The 26789-nt window shown below is 47.5% G+C and overlaps 1 protein-coding gene across 1 annotated transcript; it reads left to right on the top strand.

Annotated features, from left to right (window-relative positions):
* The first annotated feature begins 11327 nt into the window (after positions 1-11327).
* Positions 11328-23925, top strand: MPL (MPL proto-oncogene, thrombopoietin receptor). The gene is made up of 12 exons (XM_012649007.1): positions 11328-11406; positions 11580-11712; positions 12037-12212; positions 12778-13076; positions 13896-14058; positions 14312-14438; positions 17657-17841; positions 17993-18135; positions 20022-20181; positions 20402-20498; positions 23377-23464; positions 23671-23925. The coding sequence occupies exons 1-12, from the start codon at positions 11328-11330 to the stop codon at positions 23923-23925; spliced, it is 1905 nt and encodes a 634-aa protein (XP_012504461.1).
* Positions 23926-26789: the final 2864 nt, after the last annotated feature.

The raw sequence follows: 26789 nt of genomic DNA, 5'->3' as shown, positions 1-26789 counted from the left end.
CTAATGTCTGTCTTTTCCTACTAGTCAGTGGCGGGATGGGGCCTCGGGGCAGGGTGGGAATTAAGCCCAAGAGAGAGAAACTGGTCTTTCCAGGAAAAGAAACACTGTCACTAGTTACGCTCTCTGAGGCCCAAGCCCTCTGTTGAGGTTCCCTCTCCAGGATGGGAGATGTTGTGGAAGACCCATTTTACACATGCACTGCTAGCCCTCACCTCTGTCCTAATCAGAAGTCCGATTTCCCCTGGTCCTGCCCTGCTCTCCAGCCTTCATCACCAATGTGTCTCCCCGAATCTCTAGGTGCTGCCAGCCTCGGGTTCCTTGCTCTGTCCGAGCGGTCCACGCCAGGACCAGCTGCAGCCCAGCCTTGCTCAGACTGGCACCTTGGCACCAGACAGAGTCTGGCCCGTCTTGAGTTCCTTATGCTCCTGTCCTTTTCCTTATGCTCCAGGCAGCCACCTGACTGCCCAGCTTGTGAGCCCAAAAGGGAGAGGAGGGCAGAGGCCACTTCCAACTGCAGCAAACCATGCTGGGACTCCTTTGCCCGGCTCAGGGTGTCACAGTGCTCTGGGAGGTGCTCCTTTTCTGCACTCTTGCTTCCTGTCCTGAGAGTTAGTCCCACGCTGCCCCATGCGGTGTGGCCTCCGGGCTTCCTACCCTTTGGGTGGCTCATGGCTGGCCTCAGATTTCTCTCCCCGTGGTCCTTTAGAAACAAGACTGGTTGTGTCTCACACATTTTTTCAGTGAATCAGATGAAATCAAAGAAGGTCTAACACTGTATGGCCAGAGCACGGATACTGGGGTCACAGACATGTGTCCTAGTCTCTGCTATATCACTCACGACCTGAGTGGCCTTGGTCAAGTCACTTAAGCTCTCTGAGCTTCAGTTCTCTCCTCTGAAAAGTGGGGTTAGTAATAATTACCTCATTGCTGTTGGTGCTGGATGAGATCGCACAGGCCTGTCTTTCACTGCTGGCCCAGGCCACAGTCAGTGTTCAGCACGTGTCACTGACATCACCATGCTCCAATGCAGGACGGGGAGGTGATGATCAGAGTCTGCATTCTGAAAAGACTTGAATGATTGGAGTGTGGGGATGAATTTAAAAGGAAGAAATTAACCGGAATAAATGGGAGGCCATGTAGGATGGAGGAGATGGGATTTGCTGGAATAAAACTTCATTTCAGAGCCACATTCACTGCAGGGATATTGCCAGGTCCAGGGTGTGGGGATTAAAAAGTGTCCCCGATGGGGACAGATATGTAAACAAGGATGCCTCTGTGGGGTGACAGATATGTAAACAACAAAACACAGTGGGTGTGCTCTAAGAGACAGAGGGGACCCAAGGAACACTTGAACAGGAGTTGGGGCAGGAAAGTTTCCCAGAGAAAGTGACATTTTCATCTGGGCCATAAAGAGGAAGCAGAAGTTCCCCAGAGGAATTGATCCTGGCACAGGAAACAGCACCTGTGACACATGGTATGTTCAGGAGCTGCAGATAGTTCCGTGTGGCTGGAACAAAGGAGAGAGCAGCTCTGTGAGGGTAACAGGCCCGGAGAGGAGAGAGGCCAGGCTGTGCCGGGCCTCACAGGCAGCGCTGAGGACTTGGGTCTGTATCCTAAGGGCAGGGAGGCCATGCAAGAGCTATAAGCAGGGGTGTGTCGTGATCAGATTTGCATTTTTTAAAAAGTCACTCTGGATAACCTCTGGAGAATGCATTATATAGAAAAAAGAGTGAAGGTGAGGTGCGTGCTTACAAATTAGATACCTTAGATGAAATAGACAAATTCCTAGAAAGATACCTACTAACAAAACTGGCTCAAGAAGGAATAGACAATCTAAACAGACTAATAACAAGTAAAGAGAATGAATTAGTAATTAAAAAAAAAAAAACTACCCACAGAGAAAAAGCCCAGGGCCAGAAGGCTTCACTGGTGAATTCTACCAAACATTTAAAGAATAAATACAAAATCTTCACAAATTTCCAAAAAACAAGAAAGGAAAGAATGTTTCCCAATTCATTCTATGAGGCCAGTATTACCCTGATACCCAGAGCAGACAAAGATATCACAAGAAAACTACAGACCAATATCTCTTATAAATAGGGAGGCAAAAATTCTCAACAAAATACTAGCAGACAGAACCCAGCATCAGATAATTAGCTGGGCATGGTGGCATGTGCCTGTAGTCCCAGCTACTTGGGAGACTGAGGCAGGAGGATTGCTTGAGCCCAGGAGTTTGAGGTTGCTGTGAGCTATGTTGACGCCACTGCACTCAGCCTGGGCAACAGAACAAGACCCTGTCTCAAAAAAAGAAAAAATAATCCAGCAACATATAAAAAAGATTACACACCAAGATAAAGTGGGATTTACCCCAAAAATGCAAGGTTCATTTAACATTTGAAAATCAATTAATGTAATACATATCAATAGAATAAAAAACAAAAACTACATTATCATCTCAATAGATGAAGAAAAAACGTTTGACAAAAGCTGACACCCTTTCATGATTAAAAAAAAAAACTAAAAATATTACAAATAGAAGGAAGCTTTGTCAGCCTAGTAAAGGGTGTTTACAAAAAAAAAAAAAACCACAGCTAACATCATACTGACCTAATAGTGAAAGACTGAATGTTTTCACTATTAAGATCAGGAGCAAGACAAGGAGGTCTGCTCTCCCCACTTCCATTCAACATTGTACTGGAGGTTTTAGCCAGAGAAGTTGGGCAAGAAAAAGAAATAAACAGCATCCACACTAGAAAGAAAGAAGTAAAATGATCTCTATTTGCAGATAATATGATAGTGTACGTAGAAAATAATAAGAATTTCACTAAAAAACTGTTAGAGCTAATAAACAAGTTCAGAATAATGGCAGGATACAAGATCAATATACAAAAAATAATTTTCTTCTGTACACTTACAATGAATAATCTGAAAATGAAAACACGAGAATAGTTCCATTTATAATAGCATTAAAAAGAATAAGATAGTTAGAAATAAATTTAACAAAAAGTGTAAAATTTATACTCTGAAAATTATAAAAAATCATTGAAAGAAGTTAAAGAGGATCTAAATGAATGGAAAAGCTTCTCATATTCATGAATTGGAAGACTTAATTTGGCAAGATGATAATACTTCCCAAATTGATCTACAGATTCAATGCAATCCCTATCAGAATTCCAACCAGCTTCTTTGTAGCCATTGACAAACTGATTTTTTTAATTCATATGGAATTGCAAGGGACCCAGCCAGAAGAGCCAAAACAATATTGAAAAAGAGGGACAAAGTTGGAGGACTCACACTTCCAGATTTCAAAACTTACTACAAAGCAACAAAAATCAAGACAGTGTGGGACTGGCATAAGAACAGACATGTAGATAAATGGAACAGAATTAGGAGTCCAGAACTAAACCCATGTGTCTATGGTCAACTGATTTTCAACAAAGGTACCAAAGCCATTCAATGGCAAAAGAATGGTCTTCAACAAATGGTGCTGGGACACCTGGATAGCCACATGCAAAGGAATGAGGTTGGACCCCTACTCAAACACCATATACAAAAATCAACTCAGAGTGAATCAGAGACCTAAATATAAGAGCCAAAACTATAAGACCCTTAGAAGAAAGCATAGGAGTAAATCATCATTACCTCAGCCTTGGCAGTGGATTCTTAGATGTGACAGCAAAGGTACAAGTAACAAAATTAAAATTAGATAAATTAGACTTCATCAAAATTGAAAAATTTTGTGCATCAAAGGACACTATCAAGAAGGCAAAAAGACAACCACAGAATGGAAGAAAAATTTGCAAGTCATATACCTTATAAGAGACTTGTATCTAGAATATTCTGGAAGACTTACAACTCAACAGTAAAGGGACAGATAACCCAATTTTTTTAAATGGGCAAAGGATCTGAACAGATATACAAATGGCCAATAAGCACATGAAAAGATGTTCAATAAGATTAGTCATCAGGAAGTGCAAATCAAAACCAAAATAAGATACCACTTCACATCCACTAAGATAGCTATAATCAAAAAGATAAGTGTGGGCAAGGAGAAAACAGAACTCTCATACACTGCTGGTGGGAATGTAAAATTGTGCAGCCTCTTTGGAAAACAATTTGGCAGTTCCTTAAACAATTGAACACAGAGTTCCCACAAGACTCAGAAATTCCACTCCTAAGTATATACCCAAGAGAAATGGAAATATATGTCCATATAAAAACGTGTACCTGATGTTTATAGCAGCATTATTCATAATAGCCAAAACATGGAAACAACCAAAATGCCCATCACCTGATGAATGAATGAACAAAATGTGGTATATCCACATAATGGAATATTACTCAGCCATTAAAAGGCAATCAAGTATTAATACACACTACAACATGGATGAACATTGAACATACTATGGTAAGTCAAAGAAGCCCGTCACAAAAGACCACATATGGTAGTTATATTTCATTTATATGAAATTTCCATAATAGCAAATCTATAGAGATAGAAGGTAGATTAGTGGTTGCTTATGGCTAGGAGGAAGTTAGGGGGATAAGAGGGTAAGAGTAAAAGGTACGAGATTTCTTTTTGAGATGATAAAAATGATCTAAACTTGAGTGTGCCTGCACATGTCTGTGATTATACTAAAAGCCACTGAACTGTGTCCTTTAAATGGGTGAATTGTATGGTATTTGAATTATAACTCAACAAAGCTGTCTTTTTAAAAAAGTGAAGGCCGGGAGATGAGTGATAGACTGCTACAGTACTGCGGGTTGAAATGACAGTGTGGTTGTGGTGAACTGGAAGACATCCCACGGAGAAAGAATGGAAAGGGGTTGGACATGGGAGTGGAAGGAGAGGGAAGAGTCTAGGTGACCGCCAAGCTTCTGTTTATATGACAGCTGGATGGAGATGCCAGTCGCTACAAGAATAAAAACAGCTAATACTTACTAGTACTTAATTGCCAGGCACTGTTCCAAGCACTTGGCACGTATTAATTCATTCAATCTTCAACAACATCGCTAGGTAAGTGCTCCTGTTATTACCCTCATTTTACAGAAGAGAAAACAGGCTCAGAGAGGTTAGGTAACTTGGCCAAAGTCTGATAGCCAGTAAGTGGCAGGCTGGTATTCAAACCCAGATATTCTGGCTCCAGAGTCCCTCACTTGACCACAGTACTCTGCTGCTTGTCTGGCACAGCGGGGAAGGGTCAGATTTGGGCATGGTACGCTTCCAAATTCAACACAAACATGTTGATCACGTGCATGTGCCAGGTGGTGGGCCCCAAAAGCAGCCTCCCCAACAGAAGACCGCCACATGGCTGCCGTGGCACCACAAGGACCCAGACTCCCACTACAAACAAGTCAGCAACCTGCAGGTACAGAGCACAGTCCTAAGCGCTCAGCCTGGCTGCCCCGCCCATTCCAGCTTCAGTTCTCACTGCCGGGCTCTCTACAGCCACATTCTCACGGAGATGGCCTGGAGCAAGAGGCCAGCCCAGCAGCACAAACCTGTTCCCAGAGAAGTGATAGAAAAGCAAAGAGGAAAAGCCTCACTAGGCAGGCAGCTGGGGAAGGCGAACGTGGTGAGCACTTTATCCGAGGGGCCTCACTGCAGCCCATCCTAGCCACAGAAAAGCAACTTCCCCATCAGCCCTGAGTCATTCATTCCCCTCGGCCCCAAGGAAGGAGAGATTTCCTGCGTGGCCCTCCGGGCATCTCAGGCTCCTCCCTTGGGCTGTGCATCTTCCTATCTCACCCCAGGCCCTCTCCAGGGCAGGGCAGGCAAACCAGAAGCTGGCCGTCTTGGGGCTGGTCCTCCCGCTTCCTCAGGGGGCCTTTCAAGGGGTCAGAGAGAGCCAGCAGCCTAAGTGAGGACAGCTCAGGAGCCAGGATGTCTCGTGGCGGACAGAGGACAGAGGGCTGACCAGACTGGGTCCCCTGCAGCTCTCTCTCTTGAGGTTCCTGCTGGGTTCTACTGGTCCTTTCCCCATTTACCTGAATCAAACCTCTCCGGATGCCTGTTTTGAATTCAGCCTCATACCGCTGGGCAGACTGCCCTGTGCCAGGCACATGTTAAATAACTGAATAAAACAGAGGAAATAGCTATAATGTGGTCCTAGTGAGAGGTGTCTCTGTAGTGGTTAAAAGAACAGGTTTTGGAGTCAAACAGACATGAATTTAAAATCTCAGCTCCACCTTTAACAGTGACTTTGGACAACTCATTTACTCCTCTAAACCTGTTTTCTCTTCCATAAAGTGGGGACAAGGGCATCTGACAGAGTTGTTGTGTGACGAAATGAGACAATGCGTTCACATTAGTGCTGGCAGATAGCAAGTGTTTGTTACTGCTAGCTGGCGGACACTGTGAGACAGAGGCGGGAGGAGAGGCAAGCCCACTCCCACCCAGCTCCTGCCCCCGGAGGAGTGAAGAGGACAGTCCCCACCTGGGGGTCATATCTCGTCTGGCTAGCATGGAGCCACAGCATGGCTGTTCACATAAAAGAACCCCCAACAGAGGCACAAATTTCTGCGGGTCTCAGAGGAAGGAAAGATTATGTGTATGCCACCCAAACGTCCTCCAGGCTTGCCGGCCTTTGGGGTCACCTTTTCCATTTACATCTAATCGGAATGGCTCTGTCCCTGTTCCGCATCCTCTGGGGAGCCCATGCCTACCTCTGTCTTTACCAGGACTCTCCACGGCTTCATGTCCTGTCACTGCCTCTCAGCCTGCACTCCTGCTCTTGCTAAATTCGCCACCACTGGGCTGCTCACTTCCTGTCTCAGCTCCACAAGTAGCATCGCCTCTTTCCCTTCATTTCTAAAGCTCCCGGAATATAAGGTTTAGTGTGCAGGACACTTTTACTGAATGTTGGGGCATGCTCTAGGGAAGCTAAACATTCACAGACTGGGAAGCAAAGTTAAAACTGAGTATGAAGCATCACCGCTCTGAGATTGTTCTCAGACAGTCCTACCTGGAGTTTCTCACTGGTCGGCCTTTCTTCCCCTCAGGTTGTTGTCTTTCACGTACTGGTCCTCCTTTTCCTCTGGAGTTACCACAGGATACTCCAAAATTCCCATCCATTTCATATTCAGCAAATTTAGCTCTTTGATGCTTCTGATGGAGGCCACGCCCAAAGGCCCTGTCTTTTTAAAACAGAAAGGCCCATCAAGTATTTTCTGATCACTGAAGAGCTATGGGGCCTCTGAAAGGGGTGCGAAATTGCATTTCTCCTTTTCAATTCGCCCTTTCCCCTCCTTACATACAGTTGGGGGGATAAGAAAAGACTCCCAAGAAGTAGTGACGTGGGGACATGTCTGGAATCACAAAGAAAGTTCCCCAGGCTGATAGGTTGGGAGAGTCTGTGCCTGGAAGCGAAGGGAAGCAGGCCCTGTGGCAGGAAAGAGGACTGAGTGGAAACTAGAAAACTGAGCTTCACAGAGAGAACAGCAAGGGGAAGAGGCGGAGGTGGCGAGGGCCCTGTGTTCCAGCAGAGACAAGTGTTAGTCCAAAGGATCACGTGGAGCCACGGAAGGATCTTAAGCAGGGAAAGAATAAAAGTAAATTTGAACCTTGGAAAAAAACACCAAGTAAGGAGATACCATTTTCCAACTATCAGAATGGCAAACTCAAAACAACAGTGACAAAGGTGGGGGGAAATACAGCATCCTAACACATTGCCGGGGTACAGATGGAACACTCGTTTCAGAGAGAGGGCTGGCCATGTTGGGGAAAAGATGGAGAGAGAGAATCCTGGTGCCCAGGGCTACCTGTCCCAGACTTTCCGACTGGATAAAAACAGCAGGTGTTGGGAGATCTGGAGAGATGGGGGGCTGGGGGCAAGTGCACAGGGATGGGCTCAGGAGAGCCAAGAGCCAGGTCCCTTCCCAACCCACTGCTCAGTGACGACGTTAGTAGCCTGGGACTGGCCTGACGGAAGTACTTAACACCACGAAAGCAGCAAATGCTACAAATTAAGACTCTCCCCGCCTCCACTCCTCTCCCAGGAGCCAGTTTAACACACACTACTGCCTAAGCCAGTCCTCATCCTGCAACCTCTTGTGTTCTCCGAGCAACGGCTACCCAGAGGTCAAGTACCAGCTCTTATAAGCCAGGACTCTGGCCTCATATCCCCACAGAAAAGCCTAGGCCTGCGGAGTGGGGCTGGACCTTAAACAGCCTGCAGGAGTCCTTAACCAAAGCAAGCAGACCCACCTTTCCCCTAGCCCTATCCCAGTTTCTGCTTGGTTTTCTAAAGAAGTCAGGGACTGGGGGAGGCAGCTGTTCCCAGCTGCGTGGATGCAGAGGAAAATGGGAAAATGACAGGGAGAGCAGAAAGCCCCCATCTCAACCCTTTGACAGTCATGGACAAGCCCCTCATGGGCTCTGCACCCTTAACCATTATTATTCTGCGTCCCTAGAGAAGACAGAGGACTTGGTAAGGACTGGGGTGTAGGAGTGGGGGGAGAATGAAAATATGAGGGTAACGCTCAGGTTTCAGGCTTAGATGCCTGGGCAGCCTATGCAAGATGCAAAATAGAGGAAGGGAAGATCCAAAAAGGGTGTGTGGGAGTTAGTAATAGTTCTATTTGGGATTTGGTGAGTTTGAAGTGCCTGTGAACACCAATAGAGATGACCAATAAGTAACTGAGAATTTGAAGTTCAAGAGAGTGATAAGGTCTTGGGAGGTACCGGTATATAGATAGAATCGAAGCCTTGAGGTCACTCGGGCAATATAAAGGGCTAAGGAAGGGCACCTGGGAACAGCACGAGAGCGAGAAAGAGCAACCACAGAAGGAATGAGAGGGAATGTTGCAGCAGGTAGGAGGAAACCAGGAGGATGCGACACTGTGGGACTCAAGGAAGAAGATCAAGTGTCGCAGTTGAGTACGGTGAGGATCAAGATGAGAGACACAATGAGGTTGTCGTGGCTGGTTTAGAGTGAAGAAGAAAGTGGTAGGAGATGAGATTCAAGCAGGCAGGAGCCGGGTCGGGCGGGGCCTGGCGTGCCATTGGGAGGCGGGAGAACTGCATTGTAAGTGCAATGGGAAATCTTCGCAGGATTTTAAGAGAGGAGTGAAGAAATCTGACATGAATTTTAGACATATCACTCCGTCTGTGAAGGACAGCCTGCAGGGGCAGGAGTGGAGGCAGGGACACCAGTCAGGAAGCTGTTGCAGTAGCCCAGACTTGGACTAGGGTGGTAAGAGCAAGGGTTCAGATTCGGGTACATTCTGAAGGAAGATCTGACAGCACTTGCTAATTACCGGGATGGAGAGTAAGAGAAAGAATGGAGGAGTACTCAGGGTTTTAGTTTGAGCGACTGAGTAGATGATGGTGCTATTTACAGAGGGTGGCAAGACTGGAGAAAAAAAATAAACAGGCTAAGGGTGGGAACAAGAATCAAGGGTTAGGCGGGGTCGTGGTGGCTCACGCCTATAATCCTAGCACTCTGGGAGGCGGAAGGATCACTTGAGATCAGGAGTTCAAGACCAGCTTGAGCAAGAGAGAGACCCTGTCTCTACTAAAAATAGAAAAAATCAGCCAGGCATAGTTGCGTGTGTCTGTGGTCCCAGCTACTTGGAAGGCTGAGGCAGGAGGATCACTTGATTCCAGGAGTTGGAGGTTGCAGTGAGCTATGATGACACCACTGCACTCTACCTGGAGTGAGACTCTGTCTCCAAAAAAAAAAAAAGGAATCAAGAGTTTTATTTTATTTTGGTCATCTTAAGTAGAAGATGCTTATTAGACACATAAGCAGAAAAGTTAGTAAGGCAGTCATTTGCCCAAATCTGGAGCCCAGGGAAGAAGTCATAGTTAGAGAGGTTAATTTTGAAGTCATCAGTGCATATATGGCATCCAAAACCATGAATGTTGTGTTACCTCTCTCACTTGATCTGACAGAAGCTTGGGCAGCCCTTGACAGGGACTGGGGAGGCAAGTCCATTGGTCCTTGTAAACCGAGAGCCAGACAGGGCTAAGGACAAACCTGGCTCAGGGACTGCTTGCAGAGAAATGGTGCCAGAGAAGCCAGGACTTCACAGGAGGGCTGAAGGATTTCCATTTATCACCCCCCATTCCCCACAATTCTGTTAGTAAAATTAATTCAGAAGGCGGAAGAAAGGAAGGTAATAATGAGGACGCTTAGTCAGGAAAGCCAGGAACGGGAGCCCCAGCTGAAGCTTGAGAAGATAAATGTAGGAGTTAATGTGGCTATGCACCCTCCCCCCAGCTCCCAGTCCTGCCCCCATCCACGCAAGGGTCAAAGCTCCTAGAATGGGCATACAGTCCACCTGGTTACAGCACCCCAAGGAGGAGGCCTGGGGTCCAACAATGGGGTCACACCCACCACTCTGCTCTGAAGGTGAAGAACATGAGCACAAGCTGAAGAGCTGAGACCAACCATCCCCTGATTCTGAGAAAGTCAGATAAACGTACTGAAGACCATCATCTCTCAAACTTTAATGTGCATTCACATCACTTGAACATTTGGGTAAAATGCAGATTCTGCTTTAGTGGGTCCAGGGTGGGGCCTAAGACTCTGCATTTCTAACAAGCTCCCAGGTAACACTGTTGCTACTGGTCTACAGACCACATTTCCAACAGCAAGGAGCTAGAGGCAGCTGTAGAGGCCGCCCAAAATGGAAGGCGCATGTCCTCCATTTATTTGCACGATTGTGTTTATCTGCACGAAGTCACAGAATCTATTAAAGTGGAAATATCCACCATTAGGCCATGGCTGTGAGGTAGGCAGTCATTTCTCAGTAGATCATACCTCTCAAGAACACAGCGTGGTTGTTAAGCACTTGGGTTCTAAAGGCTGACCTCCTGAGCTCTGCCTCTTAGTATGTAAGTGATCTTGGGCAAATGTTTAACTTCTGTGCACCTGTTTCCTCATCTCTACAATGGAAATGGAAGACTGCTGTGAGGACTGTTTCAGTACATAGATACAAAGTGCTTAACACATGGCAGCATAGTAAGTGTTCAGTGAATGTTGCTATACTGATGCTATCATGTCCTTCTATAATAGTTGACACAGACACACGAGGCTTAATCTCCTTTTGGTGCACAGTCAAATGTACAAGCCCCATCTCCCCCAACCCCCGCCAGCAAAAGGCCTATGTCCGCTCTTTCTAATTCCTCCTCCCCTCCTTCCCACTTCCCCTCCCCTGGCCCCTGGCCCCAGTGTGGTCTGGATGGGCCCCAGAGGGGCAGGGACAGGGACAGGACGTGGGGCTGTATCTGACAGGAACCTGAGGGGCTGGCCTGGGAGGGGATTGGGGCCTGGCTTCCTGAAGGGAGGATGGGCTGAGGCAGGCACATAGTGCCGGAGAAGATGCCCTCCTGGGCCCTCTTCATGGTCACCTCCTGCCTCCTCCTGGCCCCCCAAAACCTGGCACAAGTCACCAGCCAAGGTGAGGTGTGCAGAGGGTGGAGATCACTTGTGCCCAGGAAGAGGGAGCCCTGGGAGGGGATGCAGAGCCCTGGGAGGGGATGCAGAGGAGGAGGAGGCTCCCACTGGTCCCTTAATCCTGCTCATAAACGTGCCTGGGAGGACCCAGAGCCCAACCCACCAGCTGTTCCTCAGATGTCTCCTTGCTGGCCTTGGACTCAGAGCCCCTGACCTGTTTCTCCCGAACATTTGAGGACCTCACTTGCTTCTGGGATGAGGAAGAGGCAGCGCCCAGTGGGACATACCAGCTGCTGTATGCCTACCCAGGGTAGGTGCTGGGCTGTGCCCCACTCCCCATGTATCTGCCCCTGCACTTAGCTGAACTGAGTCCCACTCCAGTGGCTTCCCTGTCTTTGGTCCTATCCAAGGACTACTCCAAATGCATGCCCTAGGTAGCCACTTTATGAACAGATGTGATTTGGATGTAAGTGGGCCCCAGCTCAACCCCCTATGTAACCCCTAATCTCACCTATCCCAGGCACTGAGAAGAGAAACAGCAGTGATGGAAACAGAAGTTGGGCATGGGTCCAGGTCTGGGTTCTCAGATCTGAGCATGGTGGTCGTGTAGGTAGGACCTCTCCTATGTCAACAGGGAGACGCCTCGGGCCTGCCCCCTGAGTTCCCAGAGTGTACCCTTTGGAACCCGATATGTGTGCCAGTTTCCCGCCCAGGATGAAGTACGCCTCTTCTTTCCGCTGTACCTCTGGGTGAAGAATGTATTCCTGAACCAGACTACGACTAAGCGAGTGCTCTTTGTGGATAGCGTGGGTAAGGGCCATCATCTTCCCACCACCCTGCCCCCTCCATTTGCTGCCCCCAGTCTGGCTCCTAAAATCAGACTTGTCTGTACTCTTTCAGGACAGCAGGGATGCCCCCCATTACCAGACCCTAGAGGTACCTCGAGACTCCCTGTCATTCCTCCCAGCCTAGGCACCCAGAGCTAGACTTATCCCACACATCATTTCACACCAGGGACACCCTGGTCCTCCTGTCATCCACATATTCATTTACTCACCCATTCAACAGTTACAGAATACCTACTGTGTGCCAGCCACTGTGCTAGGTGACGAGGACACAGAGATAAAAAGAGATCCCTGCTTTCAAGGAGCCCTGAGTCTAACAAACCATTATACTGCATCGAGGTCACTGTTCTCATGAGCGAAGAACAGAATAAGAAGCCTTCCTGGCCTGCCCTCTAGGAGAATGATGGTCTATGATCTTTTTGAACCCCGAGGCTGCCCCCAATTCAGCCGCCAGCACCCCTCCCTACCGTTCATGGGTTGAGCCATAGACTATGGCGCTCAGAGAGTTGTGTGCCCTGTCTTGCCCTCAGGCCTGCCAGGTCCCCCTAGGATCATCGAGGCCAAGGGTGGGAGCCAGCCAGGAGAGCTTCAGATCAGCTGGGAGTCCCCAGCTCCCGAAATCAGTGATTTCCTGAGGCACGAACTCCGCTATGGCCCCAAGGATTCTGAGAACTCCACTGGCCCCACAGTCATGCAGCTGATCACCACAGAAACCTGCTGCCCCACTCTGTGGAGGCCAAACTCAGGCCCCGCTCTGGACCAGCCTTCATGTGCTCAGCCCACGATGCCCCGACAGGATGGATCCAAGCAGACTTCCCCAACTAGAGAAGTATTCCGGCCCTCTTCTTCTCCACCTCCTATCCCCTACCCCCAATTTTGCCCCAGGAAAGGACAGGCCATACTTTGGGAATTCCAGTGGGCTCAGCGGGGGCGGGGCACCTCTGGGCAGGGTCCCCCTTCCTGCAAATCCCTCAGCCCCTTTCTCTGCAGAAAAGAAAAGAAAAAAAAGAGCTTTGGGGATCCCAGGCTGTTGGGTTGGTCTTTGGGGAGTTATAGGCTTTTTTTTTTTGAGACAGAGTCTCACTCTGTCACCTGGGCTAGAGTGCAGTAGCATCAGCCTAGCTCACAGCAACCTCTAACTCCTGGGCTCAAGTGATCCTCCTGCCTCAGCCTCCCAAGTAGCTGGGACTACAGGTGCTCAACAACACGCCAGGCTAATTTTTCTACTTTTAGTAGAGATGGGGTCTCACTCTTGCTCAGGCTGGTCTCAAACTCTTGACCTCAAGTGATCCTCCTGCCTCAGCCTCCCAGAGTGCTAGGATTACAGGCATGAGCCACCATGCCCGGCCAGTTATAGGCTCTGATTAGCCCTCAGGAGCAATGTCTAGTTAGAACTTTCCCACTTTGGGTCATTCACACTGGCAAAATGGAGGGCTTTCATGCCTCCAAATTACTGGAGATTTCCCTAAAAACCCCTGAATGGCACCTGAAACCTACTGGACCTGGCCCCTAGTCTGGGTGCGTATCTATCCAGTAAGGAGCTGAGCTCCTCTCCACAGGGATGCTGTGGGCCTTCAAATGTACTGGCTGGAGGCTGTCTTGGCTGGCAGGCAGGCTTAGATCCTGAGGCTGGGATTTGTCTCCCAAGGCTCCATCTCTGACAGTGATGCGGGGAAGCTGCCTCATCTCAGGCCTCCAGCCTGGCCACTCCTACTGGCTCCAGCTGCGCAGCCAACCTGATGGGGTTTCCCTTGGTGGCTCCTGGGGATCCTGGTCCTTCCCTGTGACCGTGGACCTGCCTGCAGATGCAAGTGAGTCAACAAAAGAATAGGGAAGAGATTTAAAACAAAAAAAAGATCTCCAGGGAGGCTTGGGATTGATATGAGGGTTCTGGGACCATGGTCCCCCAACAACCTCAAACTTGCCATTGGACGGGATGAACTATGTTCGGGGAGAGAAGAGAGAGCAGGAGCAAATATTCTAAGTGCTGTGTGTGAGAATGATCTGAATACCCTATAGAGTACTGGGACATGGGACCTAATGGGACTTACTTCTTGACCTCAGTGGCAATTGGACTGCAATGCTTTACCTTGGACCTAAAGAATGTCACCTGTCAGTGGCAGCAACAGGACAATGCTAGCTCCCAAGGCTTCTTCTATCACAGCAGGGAACGGTGCTGCCCCAGAGACAGGTGAGGGTTGAACTGCTAATTGAGTCTGATGTCACAATTGTCTGATTGAGAGAGGCACAATCTTACAGAAAGAAGAAAGAGACTGTTCTTGGTCCTCCTCGCTCTCCTCCCTCATCCCAAATCAAACAGCCTCCATGCTCTCTTATCTATTCTCTCATCCTCTAAAGGGGAGGATTTTATCTCCTCATCCTCTCTCTTTTCCTGCTGGGAATGGCTTGGTTTAGTTCAACCTTAATCATGTTACCTGGACCACTGCAACAGCCTACAGTCTCGTTCACCTCTAATTTATCCTCCTGTCTTTACTTAACTTCTACTAATCGTTCAGATCTCAACTCAAGTCTCACTTACTGGGGGAACCCTTCCCTGACCTTCCCTACTAGATCCGATGGTACTATTATACATTCTTGTTCTACCATATATCTCTAAAAAACTGTTGCTTTAATGAATAATGAAAAATCACTATTAACAGTTTTAATGTATTCTTCCAGTTTTTTCTCTGCATTTACATATGACTATATACGGTATTTAAGTTTTTAGTATAAATTGGATCACATTATATATTAATATATGGTTTGTTAACTCACCTTTTTACTTAAAAATATGTCTTAGAGATCATTACAAAAAGATGTAACTCATTCTTTTTAATAACTGCACAGATACCCATTGTACAGAGGTGCTGTGAATGGATTAAAGGGTGGCAAAACGGAAGTTATTTCCTCTACCAAAACCTGCTCTTCCTCTATTGTCCTCCACTCTACCATCAACTCAGTTTTCCAGCCCTGAAAAATAGAAATCATCCTGGACTTCTCCCATTCCTACACCTTCCAGGTCCAATCAGAAATCAGCTTGTCATTTCTATCTCTTCGATATCTCTTCACTCATCCCTTTCCTTCTATCCCACTGCCACTACCGTACTGTCAAACCATCATCACTTTGCACATGAAAAAGCACAACGGTGTCCTAACGGATTTCCCTGCTTCTAGTCTGCCCTCACAAATCCTTTCTAAAAACTGTAGTTAGAGTGAGCATCCTAAAGAGCAAAGCTAATTATGATACTTCCCTGCTTAAAAATCCTTAAAAGTCTCGATAATTGCCACAAGATTAAGTTCAAGCTCCACATAGAGGCCACAGGACATCTGTGATGTGGTCTGCAGTCTCACTTTTACCACTTACCACCAGGCCCCTCTGCTAAAACCATCTGAACCACTTAGAATTTCCCGCAAAGCACCACACTCTTATCTGTGCATAAGCATGTGCCTGGATGCCTGTCTGTCCCCTTTGCCTACCCTATTTTTAGTCCGACAGTCGGTCTAAACACTGCCTTATCCAGGAAGCATTCCCTGACCCTCCCAGTCTGGGTTAGATGCTTCTTTCTGATGCTCCCAAGCCAGCATATGCACATCACAGAAAAATATCATCTGTTCTCTGTCTCTCCCACTGAAACAAGAGCTCCTTGAAGTTGATTCTATTCCTCCGTGGACTCACAGGGCCTAGCACAGTGCCTGGCACATAAATGGGCAAACATAAGTGATAAATAATTTTGGTGATGGCAGGCCAGTTAGACGTTATAATCAGGAGGGAGACATGATTCACTTGTTCAATAAACAATTATTGAGAGTGACTATGTGCCAAGCACTGGGGATAGACTGACAAATAAAATGGAAGAGGTTCCAGCATTGTTGGGGCTTACGTTCAGTGTTGGGGAAGGAAAAAAGACAAGCAGACAAACAAGTAAAGAAATAAAGGAACAAGGTTATATGATAGAGGTTAAGGAGGGGGATACTAATTTAGACTGAGTGGTCAGGAAAAGCCTCACCAGGGAGGTAACAAGTAAGCTGAGATCTAAGTGGCGAGAAGGAGTGAGTCACGTGAAGACCTACAGTCTGAGCAACCCAGGGCAAAGGCAAAGAGTAAAGACGGTGCATTTGACATATTTGTGGCACAGAAAGAAGTCCCATGTGGATGAAGGATGACAAACTGGCACAAGAATGACAGGAGATAAGAATGGTAAGGTAAGGAGGAACCAAATCATATAGAGTCCTGGAGGCCCTGGAGTGGAGTCGGGATTTTATTCCAAGTGGGACAAGAAGCCACTGAAGGATTTTAAACAGAAAAGTGACACGATATGATTTACATTTTTTTTTTTTTTTGAGACAGAGTCTTGCTTTGTTGCCCAGGCTAGAGTGAGTGCCGTGGCGTCATCCTAGCTCACAGCAACCTCAAACTCCTGGGCTCAAGCAATCCTTCTGCCTCAGCCTCCCGAGTTGCTGGGACTACAGGCATGCGCCACCATGCCCAGCTAATTTTTTCTCTCTATATATATATTTTTAGTTGTCCAGATCATTTCTTTCTATATTTAGTAGAGACGGGGTCTCACTCTTGCTCAGGCTGGTCTCGAACTCCTGACCTTGAGCAATCCACCCGCCTCAGCCTCCCAGAGTGCTAGGATTACAGGCGTGAGCCACCACGCCCGGCCTGATTTACATTTTTAAAAGACATGTTTCTCTGTGAAATTATAAATAAGAGTAGAAGCAGGATCAGTTAGAAATTTCCCGTAATCCAGGCATGAGATAATGGTGGTTTCATCTCATGTGGCTGCGGTGAAAATCAAAATAAACAGATTTGAGATATATTCTGGACATTATCATATCAACGTTTTTGGAAGCGAATTCTGGTAGCGGCGTGGAAAACAAATGGAAGGCAGTAGCAAAAATGGAGACAGAAAAGCCAGTTAGGAGACTGTTTTAATGACCTAATAGCAAAATAACACATAAGGGTGAGTAAGAGGGCTGCCATATCAGAACAAATTAAAAATATAGGATGTTTTCCTCCAGAAAGATGAGCCTCTTTAATCTTTGAAACAATCCTGTGAGGTAAGTATCATCAATCCCTTTTACAAATGGAAGGAAATAGGGGCAGAGATAAAACAAGTAATTTGCCCAAAGTTATATACCGGTAAGCCAAGACCTGAACTCTATAGCCCATGCTATTTTCACTTATCATGCTAGCTCTTTTCTCTAAGAGAAGAGGCTAGACAACAAAGCAGACTTCAGAAAATAAAACGTGATGATATGAAGACAGAGGGAAAGCCCTGGAGGCCCACCCAGGGAGGCATTAGACTATAATCCATGAAGGCTATACTTCCTATGGGATGGGGAGTATCAGGATTGGTCTCTGGGGCAGGCCTGATTCAATGACTCTACGGGGCTGGTTCTTAGGTACCCCATCTGGGAGAAGTGTGAAGAGGAGGAGAAAACACATCCAGGATCACAAACCCCCCAGTTCTCCCGTTGCCACTTCCAGTCACGAAATGACAGTGTTATTCACATTCTTGTGGAGATGACCACAGCCCAGGGTGCTGTTCACAGCTACCTGGGCTCCCCTTTCTGGATCCACCGCACTGGTAAGGAATTTCCCACACAGTTCCCACTCCCCACCAAATCTGACCCTCTGCCCAGGATCCCCAACTCCGACACTTCTGACCCATGGCCCTGGTGGCATGATGCCTCATGTACAAAAGGGCTTAAACTAGTCCCTGCTGACATTCCCTACAGTGCTCATTCCCACCCCAAGCTTACACTGGAGGGAGGTCTCCAGTGGGCAGCTGGAATTGGAGTGGCAGCACCCATCATCCTGGGCAGCCCAAGAGATCTGCTATCAGCTCCGATACATGGGAGAAGGCCATCAGGACTGGAAGGTACAGTGACGCAATGAAGGCCCACAGGCCTCCCTGCACGGGGTATTCCTGAGGCTTGTCACGTCTGTTATCAGGAGTGAAAGTGTTTGTGGATCCGTGTCTGGGCTAGTGTATCGATGTTTATCTGGTCTAACTGGTATCTTAATCACTCTTGGGCATCTGACACCACTGGCTACTTTCACTTCAAATTTTCTCTTCACTTTGCCTCTGGGATTTGTCTCCCCTGATTTTCTTCCTACCTCTCTGACTAAACTTTCTCACTCTCCTCTCCTGGCTCCTTCCTTTCCACAATTTCATAAAATATTGTGCATCCTAGGCTCTTTTCTCCTCTTGATAAATAAACATGTTCTCCCTAGGTGAGTGCTTCAACTCCATGGTTTAAATGACTGCATATTAATGATCCTAATTTTATCATTCTGGCCCCAATATGGAAAGGAACGTGCAAACCACAGGCATATTACCTAAACTTTTGAAGTCTGAGTTTCCTCATTGCTGAAATAAGGACAATGCTATCTACCTTACGGAGTTAGAGTAAAAATTAAATACTGTATATAAATACCTAGCATATTGCCTGACATACAGAAGGTGCTCAATATGCATTAAATATTAGTTTGTCTATTTTTATTCTCATTTACCACACACATATCCAACTTCTTACTAGACAGTCCTACCAAACCCCTTCCCCTCCGATATTTCAGACTTAATGTATCCACAACTGAACTCATCTTCCTCCCCAAGCTTTACTTTTCCATGGATATAACTTACATACAATAAAGCATACAAATCTTAAATATACAATTAGTTTGTACATGTGTACATATACACCCATGTGACCATTATCAGGATCAAGATATAAATTATTTCCAGCACCCCAGAAGCTCCTTATGTGCTCTTCAGCCTCCACACCACCAAAGGTAACCACTACCCTGACATTACCTTTGATTCACTTTGACTGTTGTTGAACTTTATAAAATGGAGCCATTAAAGTACGTCTTCCCCGAACTTGCTTCTCCTTTGTCCCTCATCTGACAATGGCACCACCACTCACCCAGTACCCAAACCTTGAAGCACCTTTGACTCTTCTCCCTTTCCTCTCACCCCTTCCCCTTATTTATTAGCAAGTAAGCTGAGTACAATGTGCCAAAAGTCGTCAAATTCCTACTAGGACTGTCTTAGCCTCATCTGTGACCAACCAGCCTTCCATGCTTTCGGCACACTAAACTACTCTGCAACACCCATCCAAGCAGCTGAGCAGCACTAAATGCTTCTTTGTGTTCCCATGGTGCCTTGCACTAATTAATTGTTGTGATTACTTTCCTGTTTGGATGTCTTCCTCATTAGACACGTGGGAGACCGTACTTTCTTTTTCCCAAGTGTCTAGCCCAACGTTTGGCTTATCACAAACAGTTCACAATGTTCGCTAGTCTTCCTGCTTGTACATACACATGATGCTCGTACCCCAGCACCTAGCACAATCTGGCATCCTCTGCGGCACGGGTATCATTTGTGGCATGGTCTGTGTGGCTGAGTATCCGAGTGTCTCGGGTTGACCTGGAGTTGTGGAGAGAGCATCCGGCAGGGTGTTCGTGTACCAGGATCTCTGCCGAGGGTGTACCAGGGGATGTGTGTCGGATGCGGAGTTCTCAGAGCTGGTGCGGTCTGCGTGCCAGGGTGTGTATCGTGGCAGGACGTGGCCCAGTTAGGAAGATGCTCTCCGTCAGAGTGCTCTATCGTGCATCTTTCTGTCGAGAAATGTGTTTTCTGCCGCTAAGGCTCTTTGTGGGGATCCTCGACTGCCCAGGGATTCAAAGCGGTAGGATTTTGGTCACACACAGGCCGGGTTCTCGAGGCCCAGACGCCGGGCCACCGCACGCTTCTCTGCATAGGTGCTGGAGCCTCCTCTCGGGGCCCGCAGAGGGACCCTGGAGCTGCGCCCCCGATCTCGCTACCGTTTACAGCTGCGCGCCAGGCTCAACGGCCCCACCTACCACGGCCCCTGGAGCGCCTGGTCCGACCAAGCGAAGGTGGAGACCACCTCCGAAACCGGTGAGGCCAGGCCGGGCCAGGCCAGGCCAAAGCCGCATTGGGCCTGCGCAGGGGGCGGGGCGCCGGGCGCGGGGCGGGGCTCTGGCCGCACCGGTCTGCGGCTGCGCTGATTTCTAGGGTGCCCTGGGGGGGCGAGGGGCGGAGCTAGAGTGGGTCTGGCGGGCCTGGGGGCGGGGCTCCAGCCAGGTTCCGCTGAGATCTGGCGGTTTTTGTCTCCTAGCCTGGATCTCTTTGGTGACCGCTCTGCTCCTGGTGCTGGGCCTCAGCGCCCTTCTGGGCCTGCTGCTGCTGAGATGGCAGTTCCCTGCGCACTACAGGTACCGCCCCCACCTTGCGGAAGACCTGCCTTGGACCCGGGAGCTGGCAGCCTCTAAACAAGCATTCTGGGGTCACTCTGTGATCACCGCACATCCACACCTATGGCTTTAGCTGCTTCCTGCGCGTGTCCTCTGGGAGTCGCACTGTCCTTTTACACTCTAACACGCCCACTATATTGGACACCTCAAACAGCCCCACCTCCTGCTGCTCACCTCAGTTCTAAGGCAACCATCCACCCTTCACCCAAGCCAGAACAGTCAGGTGCCTCCCTGCCCACCCCGCCCGCATCCAATCGGCCATCAGGTCTGGTCATTCCACCTCCTAAACCTAGCTCGAACAATGGCCCCCTTTCTCTAGCCCTACAGACACTGCCAGACTCACTGAAACAGAGCCTCTTCTCCCTCCAAACTTGCCTCGCAGCCACCAGATTAATCGTCCTAAAACGCACACACGAATCTATCATTCTCCTCCTTAAATCCCTTTAATAGCTCCCAGGATAGAGTCCAGGCTCCCTAGGATGACAGGCAAGGCTCTGCAAAATCCAGCCCCTGCCAGCACTTCCATCCTACCAAACGGTCCATGATTTCCTCCACAAGCCGAGTGGTTTTACTTCAGTGCCTTTGCACATAATGTCCCCTCTACCTGAAATAGCCTCCGTGTGTGACTGAACCCATTCATCTTTAAATAACTTTCTTCACCAACTCTTAAGAAACCTTTCCTGACCTTCCCTCTTGGCCACTCTTTTGTGTTCCAATACAGTACCGGCAGCGTTTTACTGCATTCATTTCTTTATATATCTTCCCTATTATAGCTTACTTGGTCATCATCAGGTCCTTAGCACAGTGCCTGCCAAATAGCAGGCCCTTAAATAAATGTTATTAATAAATGACTCATTTACATGGGAATACTAAGGCCAAGGAGAAATGTCACTGGAGGCTATAACATGAAGGATAGAATCCATCCCACTTCAGTCCTTCAGTTGGTAACATCTGCTGATTCAAGACTTAGATCAGAAGTCAGCTCCTCCAGGCAGCAGCATTTGATGGTACTACGCTGGGTCAGGTGCCACTCTCATGAGCACCCATCTCTCTTTGAACATGTCTCTCTTTGAACTTTTAATCTGCCCCTCTGTGCTGGGCACAGTGATTTATGCCTGTAATCCCAGCACTTTGGGAGGCTTGAGCCCAGGAATTTGAGACCAGCCCAGGCAACATAGTGAGACCCCCATCTCTACAAAAAAATTTAAAAATTAGCCAGGCCTGGTGGCACATGCCTGTAGTTCCAGCTACTCAGGAGGCTGAGGCAGGAGGATCGCTTCAGCCCAGAAGTTTGAGGTTGCAGTGAGCTATAATCAGACCACTGCACTCCATCCTGGGTGACAGAGTGAGACCCTATGTCTAAAAAACAAATAAATAAAATTAATCTGCCCATATGTACAAGCAGACCGGAATGCAGCCTATGTGCAGGTAACCAGATTCAGCAAAAAAACTGGGCAAGAAGAGGGAGGTGGTGCTGAGCCAGACATACTCAGTTCCTTTTCCCCAACTCATCAGGTAAGTCCCCTGGATAGATATTAGTTAGGTCACAGAAGAGGCTTGAAATGTTGTTCAGCTAAAGTCCCTCCATGTGAAAATATGAGGATAAAGAATTGGAGGTTCCCACAACATGCTTTAATCCATACCCTTCCCAGATGGCCCACCCTCTCCAGGAACTTAGTAATAAGCTCTGCTGGTTCTCTTCATTCATTCATTCATTCAACTAATTTCTTGAGCACCTACTATGGGCCAGACACTATTCTACACCCTGGAGATACAGGAGTCAACAAATAGTTATACTTTCTGCTCTTGTGTAGCTTATGTTTAGTGGGGTGAGACAGACAAAAACAAATATTTATAACATAATAAATGTATAAGTCAAGTGCAATAAAGAAAAACAAAGAGGAGCAGGAGATAGACTGATGGGGAAGAGAGGTGGTACTGCAGTAATCCCCCCTTATCCGTGGTTTTACTTTTTGCAGTTTCAGTTACCCTTGGTCAACCACAGTCTGAAAATATTAAATGGAAAATTCTGGAAATAAATAATTCATAAGCTTCAAGTTGTGCACTGTTCTGAGTAGTGTGATGAAATCTCTTGCTGTCCCGCCCCATCCTGCCCGGGACGTGAATCATCCCTTTGTCCAGAGAATCCATGCTGAATATGCTCCCCACCCGTTAGTCACTTAGTAGCCATCTCTGTTATCAGATCCACTGTCGTGGTATTGCAGTGCTTGTGTTCTAGTAACCCTTATTTTACTTAATAATGGCTCCAAAGTGCAAGAGCAGTGGTGCTGGCATATTGCTATAATTGGTCTATTTTAGTATTAGTTATTGTTAATCTCTTACTATTAATATGCCTAATTTATAATTTATCATAGGTATGTAGCATAGGAATAAACACGATATATGTCCGCTGATTCAGGCATCCACTAGGGGTCTTGGAACATATCCCTGGTGGATATGGAGGCGACCAGTGTGTTTCAGGTGGGGTAGTCAGGGAATGCCTCTCATCAGGATGACATTTGAGCAGAGATCAAATTGAAATGAGGGAATGAATGGAGAGTTCCAGGCAGAGAGAACAGAAAGTGCAAAGGCCCTGAAGCAGAAATGTTTGAGGAAACCCCACCACCCTTTGTTGTAGCTGCTGCCACTGACTTCCCTCCCCCACCTGAGGTTTTCTCTCAGCTACACTCCTCTACCTTACTTTGTTGCCTTGACCACACTCTTATCTCTCCAAGCCTCTCTCCCCGCCCTCACTGCCTCCTCCACTTCCCCACCTCAGTACTCTCCTCATCCCTCCCAGTCACTCCCATGATTCAGTCTCCTCTTCCTTCTTCCCCAGGACACTGAGGCATGCCCTGTGGCCCTCACTTCCAGACCTACACCGGGTCCTAGGCCAGTACCTTAGGGATACTGCGGCCCTGAGTCCGGTGAGTGTGCTCCCTCCCTTGCCCCCATCACCAACACTGCCTGGTGCTGGGTCCTTGCCCCCGCAACACAGCTGGTTCAAGGTCCTTATCTACCCGTGCGCCATCCCCAGGTACTGCCCCCAGCTCAATGCGCCTTCCTGCACAATCCAGCCCCTCCTCCCACAGGATCTGCTCTAACCCAGCTCCTCTCCCCGCATCTCTCCCAGCCTAAGGCCACAGTCTCAGATACCTATGAAGAAGTGGAACCCAGCCTCCTTGAAATCCTACCTAAGTCTTCAGAGAGGAACCCCTTGCCCCTGTATTCCTCCCAGGCCCAGATGGACTACCGAGGATTGCAGCCTTCTTGCCTGGGGACCATGCCCCTATCTGTGTGCCCACCCATGGCCGAGTCAGCGTCCTGCTGTACCACCCACATCGCCAACCATTCCTACCTACCACTAAGTTGTTGGCAGCAGCCCTGAGCGCAGGCTCCTCGCCCCAGTACCCTGGACAGATCTTAACCCTCTAGATCTTGCTGTGAACCTCTCTACCCTCCCTACCCCCACCACAAACACCTCAGACCTCACCTCCGTGCCCCTCTGCCTCCCCTCACAGTTGGGCTTCGTAGCACTGATCTTCCTATACTGCTGCTGACATCAACTCAGGTGTCTTCTGCAGAAGCAGGCTCATTTGACTAAGCTGCTCGAACTTTTACCTTCTTTCTCTCTCCTCTTTAATGCCAAACTCCTTGCAAACAAGTCTCTACTTCCCCACTTCCTATTTACTCCTCAGACTGTTTCAATTACTACCCCCACTGCTACTTTGCTATTGAAACTGCCCAGGCAAAGTTCACCTCAAACCTTCTAATTGCAAAATCCAATAGGATCTTGTTAATCACGAATTTATTTGATCTCTCTGTGGCATTCATCATGGTTGACTACTCATTTCTCCTTTAAATTCTCTGCTAGTGTTGTATGAAAGGAGAGAAGGTTAGCACTCCCCTTGACAAGGATGGAAGAGGCTCTCGGGCGTGTACAACACGCATACGGTTTCTAAATTTAAAAAAAGAAATAAATAATTCCCTGCTACCTTGACTTCTATAACATTACTTTCTCTCCTGGCTCTGCTCCTGCCTCTCTGAGTACATGAGCAGTTAAGAGGAAAAACTCTGGAGTCAGAGCTAAGTTCGATTCCTGTCTTTCACACTTCTTAGCTGTGCAGCCTTGGCAAACAACTTAGTGTCTGAGCCTTAGTTTTCTCAACTGTAAAACAGGGATAATAACAGTACCCCATAGGGTCAGGAAGAGGATTAAGTGAGATAATCTAAGTAAATCACAATGCCTAGGACATAGTAAATGCTTAATATATCTGAAACTCCTGTTGTAATTATTCCTTCTTTTTTTTCTTTTTTAAGTTGTTTCCACACACAGCATTGGTTTTCTTAATCTCCTAGTCTGGTTTCTTCTACTCCTTGATAATTGCAGACTCAAGATTCCATTCTTAACACAGTCTCTAATCCCATCTATTCTCAGTGCCTTTACTATATGTTGACCATTCCAAAGTTCTTATCTGCAGCCCGGACTTCTACTAAAGCACCTATGCTGCTTTATGCAAGTAACTATTTATATGTCTGTCTCCCGCTACTAGATTGTGAGCTCCTTGAGGGCAAGGACCCTGATTTATTTGTCCTTTTCCCCCAGCACCTAGAGTAGTGCTTGGTGCATGATAGTAGGCCTTCAATAAATGATTCCTAAATGAATGAAATCTTTCTGGGCAATATTACCTTAGCCCCATGCAAACTTCCCTCATCCTCTTAGCCAGCGATCCCCAACCTTTTTGACACCGGGGACCAGTTTCCTGGAAGACAGTTTTTCCACAGACAGCGGGTGGGGAAGGGGAGGAGGGATGAGGGGGGGCGTCACTGCCTCACTCCACCTCAGATCTCAGGCGTTGGATTCTCACGGGGAGCACGCAACTTGGATCCCTTGCATGCGCAGTTTGTAGTGGGGTTCACGTTCCTATGAGGGTCTGATGCCCCTGCTGATATGATGGGGGGTGGTTTGGAGCAGTGATTAGAGCGATGGGGAGTGGCTGTGGGTGCAGGTCGGGCTTCATTTGCTGGCCATTCATATGCAGCAGTAAATGTACATAGACAATTCCGGTTATGGTTTTCCCTAACCCATTCGTATTCTCAAACAAATGGTTTTTTAGTTGTTGATGTTTTTTGGGTTTTTTTGCTGGCTCCAAATATACACACTGTATCAGTCAGGATCTCGCAGAAATAAATGACATGCTCAGATTGAGTAATTTGATGCGAGTTTAATAAAGGGCATACAGCATTTACAAAGAGGAGGGCAAGATTTGGGAAAACCATTAAGGAACAGTGCAGTACCATGGGGCTAACAAGGAGCTGGCATCACCCCTGGGCATCAAAGGGTCAGGGGAGGAAGTGGTTCCCAGGTCTCTGAGAGTAGATAAGAGAGAGGGCTGCCTGGCAGGAGCTGTGGCCTTTGGTAGAGGGATGTGGCAGGGAGGGAGCCAAGGGAATAAATAGCTCAAGCTCACGTTCCTCCCCGCCTAGACTTGGGTCCTTAGGAGTAGAATCAGAGGCTTTCATATGGCTGGGGAAGGAATTATGGAGAGTGGGTATACTGGATGTCATCCATTTGCCCCATCCAGACCTACTCTTCATCTTTATCCACCTTATCCTGTGCTCTGCAAGGCTGATTCATATGGTCTGCATCAATGAATTCTCTTGGGCTCTGGTTTCTGTTTGGGTTCCACCATTGGGAGGATATCATGGGTTGAATTGTATTCCGCATACACACAAATTCAGATGTTAAAGTCTTAACTACCAGTATCTCAAATGTGATTTTATTGAGAAATAGGGTCATTGCAGATATAATTAGTTAAGATGAGGTCATGGCCCCTAATCCAATATGACTGGTATTCTTATAAAAAGGGAAATTTGGACACAGATACACAGAGGGAGAAAGCCAACTGAAGCTGAAGGCAGAAATCATGGTGATACTTCTACATGCCAAGGAATGCCAAAGATTGCAAGCAACCCACTAGAAGCTAGGGGAGAAGTATGGAACAGATTCTTCCTCACAGTCTTCAGAAGGAACCAGCTCTACTGACATCTTTATCTGGGACTTCTAGCCTCCAAATCTGTGAGACAATAATATTTGTCAATTAAGCCACTCAGTTTGTGGTAGCTTGTTACAGCAGCCACAGCAAGCTAATACAGAGGAGGTCAGAGGATGAGCTCCATAAGCAGCCTATGCTTGCGGACTGCACACTCTCCTTATCCCATCCTTTCTGCAGCCCCTTCCAAGTGGAGCTC

This window comes from Propithecus coquereli, unplaced genomic scaffold, assembly GCF_000956105.1.
Source record: "Propithecus coquereli isolate 6110/MARCELLA unplaced genomic scaffold, Pcoq_1.0 Scaffold299, whole genome shotgun sequence".
In the NCBI taxonomy this organism is placed as follows: domain Eukaryota; kingdom Metazoa; phylum Chordata; class Mammalia; order Primates; family Indriidae; genus Propithecus; species Propithecus coquereli.
This window is presented reverse-complemented; position numbering and strand designations above follow the sequence as displayed.

Coding starts and splice junctions, on each gene's coding strand:
- MPL (XM_012649007.1), top strand. CDS start 11,328: ATGCCCTCCTGGGCCCTCTTCATGGTCACCTCCTGCCTCCTCCTGGCC. Junction 14,059..14,311: donor GGACCTGCCTGCAGATGCAA/GTGAGTCAACAA, acceptor TCTTGACCTCAG/TGGCAATTGGACTGCAATGC. Junction 23,465..23,670: donor ATACTGCGGCCCTGAGTCCG/GTGAGTGTGCTC, acceptor CATCTCTCCCAG/CCTAAGGCCACAGTCTCAGA.